This window comes from Sus scrofa, chromosome 9 (genome assembly GCF_054392235.1).
Source record: "Sus scrofa isolate SSC_HxYL_T2T_F1_AM1 chromosome 9, Sscrofa_HxYL_maternal_Yorkshire_Landrace_v2.0, whole genome shotgun sequence".
Taxonomy (NCBI): Eukaryota; Metazoa; Chordata; class Mammalia; order Artiodactyla; family Suidae; genus Sus; species Sus scrofa.
Window position 1 is genome coordinate 135,041,269 of NC_139391.1, and position 17,007 is coordinate 135,058,275.

Genomic DNA, 17,007 nt, shown 5'->3' on the forward strand with positions numbered 1-17,007 from the left:
CACAGCGTCTGATGACCCCAATCTGACTGTGAGGCAACACTGATGGCAGCAGGGGCCCAAGCAGGCCCTATTTACTTCCCACTCTCAGTCGGCTCGCTGTCTAGTCCAGGATGCAGGTCGCACCAAGTGGCATCTGATGGAACGGCTGGGGACACTCCAGCACTGTCACCTCTGTTGACCTCACTCACTTCCGTTTCCTTTTTGATCTCCTTCACCTTCCCCTGACAGGCTGCTTCTTTTCCCCTCCTCCTATTCTCTCTTCCCTTCCCCCTCTTGGGTGAGCTTTTTAAACAGCTCTTGACTCTAAAGAGACTGCTGATCCCAATCTAAGAAAAACTGCTTTTGAAAATATGAAGGCAACTAGGCCGAACATCAACTTCAATCTGAGTGGGCTAATAAAGATGGATAGCAACTTTGTTTTGTTTATTTGTTTGTTTGTTTTTGTCTCTTTGTCTTTTCAGGGCCGCACTGCCACATATGGAGGTTCCCAGGCTAGGGGTCCAACTGGAGCTACAGCTCCCGGTCACAGCCACAGCCACAGTCACACCAGATCTGAGCCGCATCTGAGACCTACACCACAGCTCACAGCAATGCCAGATCCTTAACCCAATGAGAGAGGCCAGGGATCGAACCTGCAACCTCATGGTTCCTAGTCGGATTTGTTTCCGCTGTGGCACAATGGGAACTCCGGATAGCAACTTTGAAAAGTTCATTTTTTTCCCATTGACAGCTGGAAAAAAGACACTGAACTAGTTTTAAATCCTTCCCCTTAACAGAGCAGCTTGAACCACTTCAAGATGACGTTATTTAAGCAGGGATTCATTAATTAACGTGAAACTGGCATCATGACCAACTGTCCTTGATCTTAATAGATGACTCTGAACTACAACAAAGAGCTCTGTATTTAGATAAGGCACAAAGAAGAACTTGTTAACGGCTAAGGAAACTTAAATACTAGAACAACTGGAAGCGGGCACTTACAAAATTTCTTCTTTAGCGTTTTAAAACAGAATTCCATTTTCCTTTAATAATCAGGATGAAAGATTTTGGCTTTCTCATATCCCTTATAGATCAATAATTCTTAGATCAAAATTTTAGGAAAACCCTGAAATTTCATTGCCAAACAGAAGCTTGAGGTTGTTTGGCTGTCAAAACCAATACTCCTAAAATTGCTTCAACTGCAAAATCTACACAAAAATTTAAGCCTAAACCAGGAGTACTGATTCATACATAAAGCGATACGATAGCTACTACAAACACTAGTCAGGTTTGCAGTCAGGTACAGGTGTCCAATGTCAAAAGCAGAGAATGTAGAGAAATAGCAAAATTGTGAGACTACTTTTAAAGTATAACATAGCAAAGCTGAGAAATCCCTTTAAACTCCTACCCTGAATCTTTTAAATCTCTGGGGAAAAAAGCAGAAAAACTTTTTAGAGGATAAACTAGACCACTGTTTCGTCAATTTTCAAAATATTTTCCCCACAAAACCCAGCATGTCCAGTGTCCATGCATGCCCCTTCCCCCAACACTACATATTCTATATTTGAAGTTTCCGAGGTGGTAAAGCAGCGTCCTTGTTCTCTCCAAGTGCAGCAGAGTTATAGGCATTTTAAGCTGGGGGGCGGGGGGGCAGGGGGCAAAGGAATACACTATTCCCTAAGAAAACAAACAAAATTCTGAGAACATTCCCACAAAAACTCAAAAAGAGATGATATCAAAGAATCCTGGATTTTTGTCTTTGAGTCAAAGAAATGTACCGACAGGGCTCCAGTTTTGCTACCATTTGAGCCTGGCTGGGTATTTCAGCTTCTCTGAAAATGAGGACAGCCAGACCTCTAACCATTTTTCTACCTGTAATTTTATGACCCTGCAAGTGTTTTCAAAAGCATTCATCAGCGTTTCTCGTAACTTCCTCTCCCTCCATTGGCCTAAGACGCCCAGGGAGTGGGTTTCGCCAAGAAGAGCCCGCATCCCTGTCTTCTCCTCTCCACACACTTCCACCCTCCCTTCCCTAAGAGACCTGGGGGCAAGCGTAAGAAGTCAATGCAACTAAATCTAACCGTTACTATCTCTGAAGGTAATGCACCCGGAGACACAAAATCAGCTCCACATTAGATTTCAACGCCTCCACATTTTTTGAGGATGTCGAATATGGGGGAACAGTTCAGAAAAGTCTAGAACTCTCACTTTCACATCATCCATCCTCATATTCTAACACAGCACTGAATCGCATTAATTCATATGAATGATTCACACTATCATAATTCACAAGGGAATAAACAAAAGTTTAAAGAGAACAGTGAAGATACACAACATAAAAATGTGCTTCGCCTACCTTGATTTTACTCTTGTTTAACACCTCACAGAACACTCTTCAATAAGCCAGGATATTTTTCAGAAAAAATAATGCTGCCTTGGTAACCCATATTGTCAAAGGGCTTGCTAAACACAGAATAAGAGAGTTTTATAGTCCTTACGACAGTCAGAGTTTACCAAGTGTCCCTCTTACAGCCGAAAATAATAATGTTAACGTGACCCCAAAACTGTGCTATAATAAGTCTTGCTCCTGAAAAGTAAAGAAGAAAGCAGAAAGCTTGGTTCAGGAAACCATAAAATGTCTCCGTCTGTCTAAGAATTGAAAGAAGCAAAGTACATACTCTTGGACTTGAGAAAGTCTGAAAGACACTGGAGAGACCAGACGATCCCGGCATTACTGAAATCATGACATATGCTATTGACTGGCCCGGGCCCTGTTTTTCAGGATGATACAGTTTAGGCCACACTGATCTGTCAAAGACATGACTCAAAAATAATGGGAGATAATGCTAAAAACTATGCTGGAAATAGGAAAAATTTAAAAGCTAGAAAATGCATCTCATACTCAAGCTTTAAAAATGAACACAAACCTTCCTAAAAAATTTTGTAAAGATGAGTCACCTTGCATTTTAAGCAACTGTGAATTCCCAAGTTCAGAGTTTCCTTTTCTTTAAGAGATGTTACTGTTATGGTACTTGATAAATAAGGGCATCTGCTATTCTACATTCAGCTCTTCGAAGGACTTGTTAAGGCACATTTTCAGACTAGTGACATCACTTGATGCTGTTCCCTCGTTTTTCCACAAAGCGAGGCCCACATAGGTCACTGCATCCTCCCCCTCCTCTACTGATAGCAACAAATAGCTACCCGTCCCCATTTCAAAAACCTCCAGAGACAATTCCATAACCTCCTTCCGGCAATATGTCCTGTTGTTGCTCTCTTCCTTTCAGGATATGGTAAGAAATACAGTAAGCTCAGAACTTTCCTAGAAGGGAATTTCACAGATAGAGAAATTCTACTTTTTTCAATGTCATGAATTATATTTTAACATAATTACTTAAAAATAGTGGTTAAAGTAACATATGCTCATTTTAGTGATGACAATACCAAAGAATTCACAAAGTAAAGGAAAAATCAATAAAAGGCACATAATCTGAGATACAATTACTCTAGAAAAAATTCTATTTTAATTTAGAACAAGTATTTAAATATTTCTCCCAAACTCTTTTCCTTAACTACACTTTTTTTTCTTTAACTACACTTTTTTTTTTTATAACAACACTTTTTTTTAGAATCTTAGGCGCCTCATTTGTCTTCACTCTCAAAGTTATAATTATGGAACTGTTATTAAGGGGTCATATAAAACTCAATGAAAAAGCAACAACTGTCGCAAATGAAGTGTTTATATAATAGTCAAATTAAACCAACATTTAGATGCTGAAAGAATCAGTTACATAAATGATTGAACGCTTTTATCCAAATGTCAGAATGACAGAACCATTTTAAAGGCACAGCCTATAGAACACATTAAAATGATAAGCAGTAGTAAGTATACTTGGTGAAGGTGGGGGGGGGAGTAAAATAGAGTTTTCTAATGCCACAGGATCTTTTCTTCCAAAACAATTATTTTTAATGTTGACTTTAAATATCTGAGCTTAAGGATGTCAAATCTCTTAGGCAAAAAATAAGTAGAAAAAAACACATTAGCTTTGGAGTTCACACTGTGGCACAATGGGATCTGCAGCATCTCTGCAGTGCTGGGACTCAGGTTCGATCCTGGCCCAGCACAGTGAGTTAAGGATCTAGTGTTGCTCCAGATGCAGTGTAGATCACAACTGTAGCTTGGATCTGATCCCTGGCCCAGGAACTCCAAATGCTGTGGGGTAGACAAAAAAGAAAAAAAAAATTATCTTTTGGAATAAAAAAGAGATCTCTGGTGAATAAGACAATATAAAAATTAAGCCACATTCTTATAAACCTTAAAATTAAGCACCATGTATAATTTTACAGTATCAGGGGGAAAAAAAGCTGTGGTGTCTAAATTTTCCATAAATCCTCTAAGTGTATGGTAAGATTTAAAACACTGTTACAGACAATTTAACTTTCTTCCAAGGGAGTAAGACTTCATTAATGGCCTGAGATAGTAAAGTTTGTTTTTTTTTGTTTTTTTTTTTAAATCTGATCTATCATTAGTGACACACTTGGACGAAGGCAAAGAACATCTTTCTTCTACAATGAGCATTCCATGTCAGCCAGGGCCTTATTAGTGCTGTGTTCCTGTACCCACAATCTTTCCCGCAGCATCTGTTGCTAATTGAAAGGGACTAGAATTACAAAATTCTAGTCAATTTCTCTCACCAGCCCTTGCTGTGTATAAAGATTTTCTATGCAGGGGCTGCACATTAGTCTTCCACTACAGCTGATGACTAGAGAGCTAAGAGAAAGAAACACGAAAGAAAGCATTTCTTTAAATAGATACATACATATTTAACCATACATGGGACAGCTAGGCATATCTTTTGCTAGCTTGGTGAATTACAGTGCTATAAAGATAACTCGTCCCTGTCAGAGTGTTTTTAACATCCTAGTTAACCAACTGTGTATGTCTTCTCTTTGGGTGATCTCTCTCTCTTTTCTTTTTTAATACAAATCTTCAAAAGGAACTGTCAATATTAAACCAATTATATCTTATTTGTAGCTCCTAGGCACAGTGCCTGGCACACAGGAGACACTTAATGTTTGTTGAGTAATTACATCCATCTTGGGTTTGACTGCATCGTGCATTCAAAACACCTACAAAGGCTACATCACAAGCCATGTTCTTTAAGTCTCTGAGCATAGAATGTACAGTAAGTCCTTCAGCACCTTGACATATGGTAGGCCATAACGTTTTAAACATTATCTAAAGTATACTCTGGCTGCTGGAGGAAGCACAAATCAGGGCAGAGTGGAAGCGGAGGTCAGCTAGGCAGGACTGCAGTAGTCCAGGCAAGAGAGGATGGCGCCTTAAAGTGGGGTACGGTCGAGTGGACACCTCCCAGGCACCCCCCTTCCCTGCCCCGGCAGAGCACAATGGCTGTTACAGTTTGTCCTGGTACAGACAGCTTGCGGTAGGGAAAAGGCTGAAAATCCCTGGGAGCACGAAGAAAACAGGACTGGGAGATAACCTCAAGATTTCCTCTACCCCTGTTCAAAAGAAGAACTCTAGACACACAATTATATGAAGTGTGCTACAAATGTGTAATGAGCCACAACTGTGAAACGTGCTACAAATGTGCAGGCTGGCTATGTCAGACTAACTAGACAAAGCCTGGAATTTGCATTTCCTAGCCCATCCTTTCAGGTGGACACTTTGCTCCTTTTTCTCATTTTATATTTATATTTATATAGTTATATTTATATTTCAGAAAATGCTGGCTGCCCAGTTCTCTCTCCCACATTCCATAAAGTCCTTCAATACTCTACTCAATTGATTATTCGAATGTCGTGTCTAGTAGAGCACATGAACTGTTTAAATGTTGCTGGTATCAGAGTTCCCGTCGTGGTTCAGCAGTTAACGAACCCGACTAGCATCCACTAGCGGGTTCAATCCCTGGCCTCGCTCAGTGGGTTAAGGATCCAGCATTGCTGTGAGCTGTGGTGTAGGTCACAGACATGGCTCAGATCGGGCATGGCTGTGGCTGTGGCTGTGGCTGGGGTATACAGGCCAGCAGCTGCAGCTCCAATTCAACCCCTAGCCTGGGAACTCCATATGCCGTGGGTGTGGCCCTAAAAGACAAAAAGAAAAAGAAAAAAAAGTTGTTGGTATCACATTACTCTAACACACCGGAGTGTTACCCAGAGCAGACCGAGGACAGAGGCTAGCACTTTCCAGAAGGAAGAATCCCCAGGAACTGGGGCTCTGGGCTTTGCCGCACACCCTGAAGTGACGGGAGGGAGACGACGCCACTCCACCTTCCTCACGCTGCTTCCCTGGCGCACCCACCCCAGCCCTGCTTCCTGCCACCACCGCATCCACCACATAATTAATTCAGTTGGTTTTCAGGTAATCTAACTATATGGAACCCCGCTCGTGGGTGGCACTCTGGAGACTGAACATCAGTATACACCACGCTCGGCTCATTCAGGCAAAGCCTGACAAAATACCTAACTCTGCTTTTCTTCCTCCGCCCAGCCCTGAATTTCTTACTGTCGTGGTGACCTGGCAACCATGGTTCGTGCTTTTCTGCAATTATCAGCACAACTGAGGTCACAACTCCTTGATTTAACTAGATTCAGCATTCCAGAGCCAAAAGGTACTTGTTCAAGGAAGTTTATAGGTACAATTACTATACCGTTTTCTTGTGAGGTAAAATGAGAAACAGGTAACTACCATATGACTTCTGGTTGACTGATTATAATTATAATTCTGAGCTCTGCACAGTCTTGCTCACCCTCTGACCCAGCGTTTCTGGTAGGAAAGAACCCAACAGCATGCTCCATTTTCCATTGATCATATCACACCAACGCCATTCTGAAGAGCCATCGGGTGTCAGAGTGTTACCCAACCAAAGCCATCAAGGCTGATTGATGAGAAAAGGCTAACTGAAAACTGTGAAAATGACAGGCAGCGTTCTCCCTCTCTCCCCGCTGCTCTGTCGCTGTGCTCGGCAGACGGGGCTACAGGCACTGCTCTTAAGGGAGCTTCAGGAATTCTATTTGCTTTATCATCAATTTTTTAAAACCTTAGCATTTTTTTTAAACATTTATTTGAAGGAAGTATTTACGAATGATTGTTCAGAAGGAGTCAGCCCTGGTTACTTCCTGGAGATTCAAACTGACAAGATTTTACATGGTATAAAAACTGATGATTTGGTCAAAGTGGCCAGCCAACAGTCCTAGTACATAATGTTGAACTCAGCATTACTTATATTGCTTTTATATATATATATATATATATAAAATTTATATTGCTTAAATATCAGAGGTAAAAGATAGTTCACTTTCTTATTTATAATAATATGGTAGTGAAGCCAATTAACTGAACAGTTGCCAAAAATCAATTTAGATCTTAAAATTAAGAAGCATTACACTGTAGCTATTACTTAAAACTCTAAGTATCTAACCTCCTCTTCCTCTTCTAAAAAAGAAATTTGTCCAAGATCATAAAAAAGAAGATTTGGAATAAATAAGACATTAAAATTAACTTCCTCTTAATAATTTAAAGCTTGAGGTAAACCCTCTATTTCCCAATATCAGGTTGTACCAGGAAATGTACAGAGGTAACGTTCTCATACAGAAGAGGTGAAATACAGTATCAATTCTCTAGTTCCAACAGCTAAAGAATTTCTTTTCTCGACAGGGGCTAATGTGTTACTCAGCAAGGTGCCAAATAACCAGGACCTGAACACTCGGCCATCACTCTCTCCCGTCCTCAGCACTAGAGACAAATCACATTCTAGCCTGATGAAAGCTCTGGTTTCGGAACGGGTCCATTTTAGCACAGAGTGACTTTCACACAGAGGTGAAGGTGACTGGCCCATCACTAGGGCGTCTGTGTAAGGGCTGCAGGATACATCCTACCGAAGGATGAATCCCAAGGTTCCAGACCCTCAAACCTGCATAAAGCAACCCTCCCTCTACTCTTCTTTCCTTCTGGACAAAGGTTAAGTCCTGAGTTGACTTGAACCTCTTTTTTGCTTACCCTGATAACTCATGGCACAAGCTGCATCAGTATACTGGGTTGGAGGGCACCAGGGAATTTTCCTCGGGGTAGAATTTTTCCTATTCTATGGCAAACTTGAAAAGATACTGGTTCTCTCAATGAAGATATAGAGTTAATTTTTATAACATTAAGAACTAAAGGCAAAAGATTAAAAGTACTTGCTAATCATTTGAGGAAAACATTAAAACATCTACTATGTATAAGAGAGCTACTGTTGAAGTTTTGCTTAAGGGTAAATCAAACAAAAGAGTCACTGTTTGAAACATAACGTTTAAATATTAACCACAAATATTTCACTCTTTTTAAATTATTTTTATAGCTCCCTCTTGCCTTTTTTCTTCTTTTTCCTTTGAGGGGGAAAGAGACTAGACCAGGGAAATAGCCATATTTCCTGGTTATAACATTATTTCAAAATAGACATCTATATTCGTCTGCTTTCTCTATCAACTTTGCCGGCCTAAAATTAGATTCCTCACATGTGGTGAGGTTACCCAGGACCCAGGAGCTCTCTCGTCTCAATGATTCTTCTTTTAAACAATTTTATTTGTTAAACATCTTGGCATTTAAATTTCATTCTACTCAGAAGTCTTCTTGGCTTTCTTCCTCCAAATAAAAATATTTTCCATCATTTCCATATTGTATGCTTTATGTACAAACTATAAATGAGTAAAAACATAATACTTAGAAAGTCCTCCAAGTGAAAAATTAGTTTAACCTTACTGATATTAGATAAGAAATCAATATTTATTCTTGGGGGTGTGTGTGGGGGGGAGTTCTTGCCTTAATAAGATGGATTTGAATTTTTACTAAATTTTGTATAAGAAGGGTATTAGATCATTTAACATCTGTGATCTTAATACTCAACCAATCTATTTTGGATAGATATATGATAAAGTAAGTATTACAGGATGTTCACTGTAGAATCTAGGTGATGGGTAAATACGAGTGTACAATTCTTCCAGATTTTCTGTACATTTGAAAATTTTCAAAGTAAAATGTTAAGAAAAAAGTCTTTAAAAATCTATATTACCACTGGTAAATTAAGGCCTGAAGAGCCTTAAATAATTTGCCCAAGGTCATGCAATGAGGTAATGGCTGATGTTAGAAAAATTCTGACTTTTGGTAATTCTCAATTCCATTTTAATATTCTAAATCTTAAACATATGATGTTCTTGTGATATTTTAAACCATCCATGGTCTGAGTCCTAGATCTAATTATCAGATACATAGCTATCACACAGAGCACCATGCTTAAAAAGAAACTAATTGCTTGTAAAGCATGTTTATGGAGAAGGGCAGGGGAGACCAGGCCCCCCAAATATATTCGTAGTTTATTTGATAGAGTCAGGCTAGAAGAGCAAAGAGCAATAGTAGACAAATATCCTGCTCCAAAACTGAATTTTGCAGATAGTTTGCAGCATGATTTTTCTATGTTTCACTTTTTACCGTCAGCTGTGAACTGTTTCCAAGTGTGAAATCGCCTAAGAGAGGAAGCAAAGCTGTCATTTGACATCTGGGAGTGTGGAGACTGGGCTGCAGTAAAAAGCACTTTGGACTTCTTCAATTTACACACATATTCACCTATAAATTCTCAAGTGTGAACAGTATTCAATGAGAAATATCAATGTAAATTTCGAGCATGTATAAAGGCTCATAACAGGGTGGAAAATAAAGGTGAAGGACACACCGACAGGATAGCACATCGTCTTGTTAAGACCAGAATGGGAAAATCTAAGTGACTCTGTTAGCATAATAACTAACATACAAACAATTATACTCACTTGTCTCAGACTGCACATGAAACTTTCAAATACAGTCTTTGGCGTTTTATGTGCTTAATATTATAGGTTCTATTTTCTAGCTGCTTTTTTATGATGAGAATCGAGATTGCTAAGAAAAAAATACTGGTAAAAGAAAAAATAAATAATACTTTCTTGACATTTTATCGTATTTTTCCTTTACACTTAAAATGCTATAACAAAAATTTATTCTACATTATGATAAATTAATAGTTCCAAGGATAAAGCATATACAGTCTTTTACATACAGGTGTGTCTATATGTAAATACAAACAGAGATATAATTAATTTAACTACAAGGAAGTCCTCTGGAGAGGAATAACGAATGTATGCCAATTATTCCATATTTCTCCAGATTATTCTATAATTGCTCACAAACAAAAAAATAGAAGACTCTGTCGAAACATCTCTTAACGAAGTATCTGAAACTCCCCTCATATGGAAACTAGACAGTGTTATGTTTACATTGTCATGCTATACAATGTATCCCTACTTTGGGGACTATTTCTTTGCTCTTCCTCTTCCTGAACTCCGTTCTGTGTTTCTGTGGCACGAAAGGAATCCATTTACCATAAAGGATGTTTATTTAAAAGAAAACCTTTCTAGAGAATCATCCTAGATAATCTAAGACACAAAGTGAGCCTAAAAGGAATGGCTTCTACTTTGAAAACAGGACTGGGTTTGATCAGTGAATTCGTATTCTCAAGACCCTCTTGATGGGCCTGCAGCTGCAGCCATTTATTTGCTGGCTTTCTCACAGATGTAGACAGAGAAAGCTCCATGGTTTTTGTCTTTTTGTTGTTGAATTTACTTTCTTTAATATTAAAAAGCGGCAACTTAAAAAAAAAAAGTTCTTCATTTCATTACAGAAACCTGTGAATATGGGACATCCTTGGCAGTATACACTGTTGAAATGACTACGACTTTTTAAAATTTAAGATCGCAAAGTTGGCAGAAACTAAACTTAAATAACAGAAGGTGATCATTTGCATTTCAAAATTTATCTATCTTGCTTTTCCCCTCAATTAGACCAAAACATGTTGATTCACAGGTTTCTGTGTGTGTGTTTTCTTTTTTAAACTTATTTATAGAGCAGAATAATGGCCCCCCTGCTAGTTTGGCATTTGCTCAAGTTTCTGTCCGTGTAAATCGAATCTGTTACTGGAAATTTTTCTCAAAATATAAAGGCACATCGTCCACAAGATAAAAAGATACACTGCTGATATTATAAAGCACAGGACAGGTGGATAATGTTTTTAGGACAAATATGTGATAAGGATTCCCAGGAGGGAGGAGTGGTAGGGGTAGAGCTTGCGTGCTGTTTAAACAGAAGTGAATCGTTCTCATCATAATCTTGTGACAACTTTACTTTCTAACCAAATATCAGCTGCTAAACATGCTTTAAAGTTACTTCGACAATAATACCAAGCTTAGGCTGGGAAATGGGAGGGCAAGGGGGATATGGGAGAATGACTTCGACCCTTACTGTTTGAAAGGGTAGAGCAAAAGGTCACTAAGTCCTCCATGTCCCCCTGTATTCACTGATTCGTGATTTTTAAGCACAGAATCACTAGCATCTTGTCACTGCTCCCAACCCTTTGAGAAGGCGAGTAAAGTCTACCTGTATTTTTATCAGCAGCACTACTGTTCAGTTTTGAAACAAACAGTAATTCACAAATGTTTGCTCCAATTCCCCTTGCATTACAAGCAATGGACAGGTGTACACAAACCTAAAACCGAGATCCTCAACTCCAGCTTTAAGATCATCTAAATTAGAATGCTACATTGCTTTTCAATTAAAGTCATTACTGATTTAGTTTTATCCTATTGATAAAGCTAATTAATAGGCCCAAGGAATGAAGAGACTTCCCACACTGTTCAATGTATGCCATAATACCAGAACACTTTTGTAACTCACAAAGCTTCAAAGTACAATTCTTTTATACAAATAATTAAAACAAAGCCCTTCTTCAGATTAAAGCTTTTTTCAAATGTTAGTGAAGGATGACCTGAAAGATGACAGTAAAAATCCATTAATGGTAGACTGCCACCTGCTGGTGAAGTATGAGAATTGTGATTTGAGGGAAAAGGTTAAAAATTAGAACTTGGAAGGTGATCTATATATTAAATCTAGTAAATAAAATTGCATTTCAGTTCACAAAACTGAAAGTATGTATCTGTTGATGAATGAAGTATGGTTTCATTCCAAATACATAAAAATTCTTAGGAGGTCAACATGCTATGGATATTAAAGTATGTACTTTGAAAAAAAATAATCTGCAAATGCCAAAGTACAACCCTACAGATAGTTTCCAGTAAGAAAGTGAGAAGAGTTCCCGCTGGGGTGCAGTGAGTTAAGAATTTGAATTCAGCGGCTCCGGTCACAGAGGAGGCACAGGTTTGATCTCCAGCCTCACACAGTGAGTTGAAGGATCTGGCACTGCTGCAGCTGTGGTGATGGTTGCAGCTGAAGCTCAGATTCAATCCCTGGCTGAGGAACTTCTATATGCCTCAGGTGCTCCATTAAAAAAAGAAAGAAAGAAAGAGAAGAGGGGAGAAAAATAGAAAATAAGAAGTTAGTTATAAATACTGAACTGCCCATAAACATTCGGCTTTGATGTGAGGTTTATGCGGCACTTGACTTCTGGATTTAACAGGCCTTACTTAAAAGAACTTCCAGATTTAATTTTGACCCTAAAACCTTAAAATTCATTATAATTAACTTACATATTTATATACATTAGTACCTAAAATGTTATTCCCATCAAATTAGAAGGGAAGAGGGCCTGTTAAAAAATAAACCAGACAAATCATAATAAAGTGATTTCACTATGAAATTTTTTTTATTATCCCATTAACTAAAATACTAATAAGGTTTCAAAAGCCAGCATAATATTATCTATTTGAGAGAAACAAAAAAATGTAGGCATGCTTTATAGCTCCCAGGAAGAAACAAAATCAAACAACCCTAATTTGGGGGGAAGAAAGAGGAAAGAAAATGAGTAAGAAGAAAATCTAAATCACTGTTTTCTGGAAATAATTTAAGAATATTTGCTTCACAGATTGAAAAACTTTGCCATCCCCCAAGAGAGACATAAATTCTCAACAATGATGACTGTAACTAAAAACAATATAGCTCTTTTAATCCTAATTGTAATCATTTCCCATTATGCAGGGAAACAACGTTAGCATCAATAATACACTGGTTAGCTAGTAAGCTTTCAATACGGTATTCATCAACAACTAAGCAGATCATGTCAATACAATCAGCCTGAACCTCCTCTGAAGGCCAGAGGGGTGAGAAGTGAAGCAACTCTGGCTGTCCAAAGAGGCTGCATGCCAGGCAAAGGCTGAACAAACTTTGGATTCAAACATAGCCCCAACGGAACTAATGACAGACAGAAACTCAACTCAAATCCAATTCACACACTTGGGAGACCTGTAATTATCAGCAAGGGATCTCACACCCCCAGAAATAAATCTCTGATTAAAAAAAATAATAATAAAGACAATGCAGCAAGAGTAAGAGAAATCTGTCGTGTCAAATACATGGTTATTTCAAAATGTGAAGAATAGGTTTCCTAAAATTCCTCAAACATGGAAAGAATTCTTTTAATAAAATCTGCTCTGAACTGCCACAATGGCTCATCACTGACGTCACAACATTGCATATTTTTTTTATTTCAAATTTTAGCCATTTTTAGCCATAGGAATTTTACTCTTTCAGTCATCGACCTCTCACTCACATCTTAAAAATCATCCAGTTAAAGAGGTTCAGGATACTTAAAGGTCCTTTTAAATACTAAGAAGTTAAGACATTTATATTAATTCATTGCCAGGTCTAATAAAAGTATAAACCCATTTAACAGCTACACACACACACACACACACACAAATATACACACACACATACTATGGATTATATAATGGTTTTATCCCCCAACGTATCTTTTTTAAAGTGTTAAGGAGATAACCAGATCCAACATATTGTCAACTGCCAGTGAAAATACAACTTCTATAAAGAAACGGGAGCTGCCGAACTACTTTTCCAAGTGAAACATTTTAGGAGATTGCTCTAACCTGGGGCACAGTACATTCTCTCTATGGCATCGCTGTCACAGGAATCTTCAACCTCACTCCACCTGCTAAAATACGTTAGCTGAATGTGTCCTAAAAACAAAACGACAGGAGAAATCAAAACATTTTTCTCTTCCATTTTCTGCAGAAGTGAACTGTAATTACTCCTTTTGTAGCTAAAAACAGTATCATTAAGAATAATGGCATCATTAAGTACTAGAAGCTATTACTGGGGGTGAATTTGCTGCACTGATAATGAAGCTCTAGACAGGAAATGAAGATACTAATTACAAGATAAAACGCCTACTCAGTTAATTGGAAGCAACAGCGAATAAAAAGAAATGCATTTGCAAAAGTTCCTGACCTCTATCATTCAATAAGATGTTGTTTGGGTTCAAATCGCGGCACACAATTCCCTCTCTATGTAAAGCATCAAGGGCTACCACCATTTCAGCCGCCCATCTTTGAATGCAGCCCTCGGGGATATAAAACCTGGAGTTCAGAGCTAATCTGTTATCAAGGTCCTCAAAAATCTGATGGATTTCCTTGTCTCCTTCTAAGGCTAAGACACTCGCTCCCTTCGTCTCGGAGTCTCTCTGAAATATATCTGGTTCTTCTTTAGCCAAATCATCAGCTTGATCTGTAAACAGCAATACTTCTTCAGTTTTTAAAGTGTCTTTGTTTACATTATATTCATTAGCACCTGAGAGTGGGTTAGAAATATGGGATAAGCTTCCTTCGGTGTTGTCTGCCGTTACTGCCGACTCAACCAGGCCAAGTCCTTGAAACTTAGGATCTGAACTGTGTAACAAAGGCACGTCTCCTGTATTACTATGATCAACAAATAACATCCCAAGATCCCCCTGTGCATAGTGTTTCTCTGCTATGCTGTGGGATTTAGGCCTGCAAGGGTCATGCAATTCCTCTGTGCCTTTTTCTTCATGTGCTTGGTACTGTTCAGTACTAAGCCTGAGGCATAAAACATCAGGGGTTTCCAATAGTTTACTTTCTACTTTGCCTACATTAGTCTGTGTGAACTTAGTGGGTCCCACTGCTGCACCATCTTTCAGAGGCTCCAATTCACCAGGTAAATTTACAAGGAGATCAGGCCTGCCTTCATCAGGACCAGTGACATCATCAAAAGCAGCATCTTTAAAAGAAATGACAGGGACCGAGTCATCTGAGCCCCTGCTAATGGTGTCCTGAGCTATAAACTCCACTTTGCTTTCACTAGAACTAAAACTCCTGGAAGTGCTGTCTCCATCTGAAAGCGTGAAGAACGGTTTCAAAGGTTCTGACTTTAGACTATACAATTTTTCTCCAAAATCAAGTCCTAGGAGCTCACTCGTACTATCCTTACTGTCTATCCTAAAGAATTCCATGGGGCTGTTTTTAGATCTACTGAGGGAATCTGATGTTCTTGGAGAACTAACTGCTTCCAGGCCATCATCCCCTGGAAAGAACTTCAGCTCGTGAGCTAGGTGCTGTGTGCTGGGGCTGTCACTGTCAGAGGCAAAGTGTGCGGGGAAGTTTTCAGCAGCTTTGGTATGGACATCATTCCTTTCGGTCTTCAGGAAAAGCTCCTCATTCAAAGACCCCGGTTCAATCTTTTCTTGCCCATACTCATTGCATAATGTTAAATAACTAGTAGTGCATTCTTCTTCTGAACTTGAGCCAGAATCTGGCCATCTTGGAGAGCTATCTTGCCCATCCTCATCTTGGTTGCTATCATCTTGAGAGCTTGGAGTAAGACTAGTCTTCAAAGGCAGGACTTGAAGCATGGCTCCACCATCACTTCCTCTGGACTCGAAGCTGCTGCTGTCCTGAGGACTGGAAGTTGGCTGTTGCAGCTGGACTTCGGCGAGTGAAGATTTTTTCACGTCTTCGATGTCAAAGCTTTCTTCAGGACTTCTGTTTAGAAATTTACTGACATATGACCAGAGTTTGCCACCTGGGAACAGGTATAACAACAACAAAAAATTAAGACCCCCAAATTAATGGTTACTTATTGAAGCCATTAGAAAAACAAAAATTATTCTAATAATCAAAAACAAATCAATGATACCCATTAATATCAAGTATGCCCTAAGAAGCATTTTATTTATACTGTCTTCCCGAAGAAGAGTCGAGCTTGGATTTGGGATAGACAACAACAAAGAGTCTATAACATTTTTTCGGTGGAAAACAACACTAAATAAAATAAAATGCCTTCTTATTATTGCTGACTGGTGAGTACAGTTTCAAGTATCTCTCCTAATATCAATTATTTTTAAAATAACAACCTAATTCTTCCTTTGAAGAGAAACTGGTGATAACAATTACTAACATGAAATTTCACAGCTAAAAGTCTACTTTAAAGTTAAGTATCATTTACTCTAGAAGCATCTGGCTATGTTCTGATCCATTTATGAAGCATGGCCTCTTGGTCAAGTGGACATACGTAAGTAAGTACTCCTGAAAATTATATACTATGGGGTAAGGGTGGGTGGTAAACCACAGTATTTGCAAATGCCTAGTCCAGGATTAGAGGGGAGATCTAGTATACCGTTATGCTAGTATATCTAGTATACATCTAGTATATAGTGTCCAGTATACCATTATGCCATTATAAATGACATATTAATAGCATTTCCCATGTATAGCATGTGTACACCAAGTAAAGCAACTGAGGAAGATTAACTGAGCTGCTATTAATGAGCTAAGCTACTGAAATTCTGATTCTGTATTCTGAGATACACCAGCAACCTATAAAAACTAAAATCAAAAAAATCAATTTCACAGGAATCACAAAAAATCAAATTAACATGAAATAGGAGTTCCTGTTGTGGCTCAGCGGTTGCAGGTTCGATCCCTGGCCTCACTCAGTGGGTTAAGGATCCAATGCTGCCACGAGCCATGGTGTAGGTCACAGACATGGCTTGGATCTGGTGTTGCTGTGGCTGTGGTGTAAACTGGCAGCTGCAGCTCCGATTCAACCCCTAGCCTGGGAACTTCCATAAGCCAAAGGTGCAGCCCTAAAAAGACAAAAAAGAATAAACAAAGATGAAATAATCCACTGTTTTATTACCAATGCTTGTTAGGTAGTTATTTCACCTTATTTTTCTTTTGAAT

General features: G+C 38.7%; 1 protein-coding gene across 31 annotated transcripts in view; it reads right to left on the reverse strand.

Annotated features, from left to right (window-relative positions):
• Positions 1-17,007, reverse strand: part of RPS6KC1 (ribosomal protein S6 kinase C1) — a 375,187-nt gene that overhangs the window by 190,091 nt on the left and 168,089 nt on the right. For 22 of the 31 annotated variants that reach the window (XR_014816532.1, XR_014816531.1, XR_014816533.1 and 19 more), the window contains 2 exons: positions 14,261-15,847; positions 13,900-13,989 (listed from right to left, as the gene is read on the reverse strand). The exons of 2 other annotated variants lie outside the window; for them this stretch is intronic. Coding sequence is in view for 20 of the 29 variants with exons in the window: in XM_084978031.1 (XP_084834157.1) it covers positions 13,900-13,989; positions 14,261-15,847 (1,677 nt within the window). In the remaining 9 variants the exon portion in view is untranslated. The remainder of the gene's footprint in view (positions 1-13,899; positions 13,990-14,260; positions 15,848-17,007) is intronic. 7 more of the 31 variants (XM_084978039.1, XM_084978041.1, XM_084978035.1 and 4 more) reach the window with 2 other exon arrangements.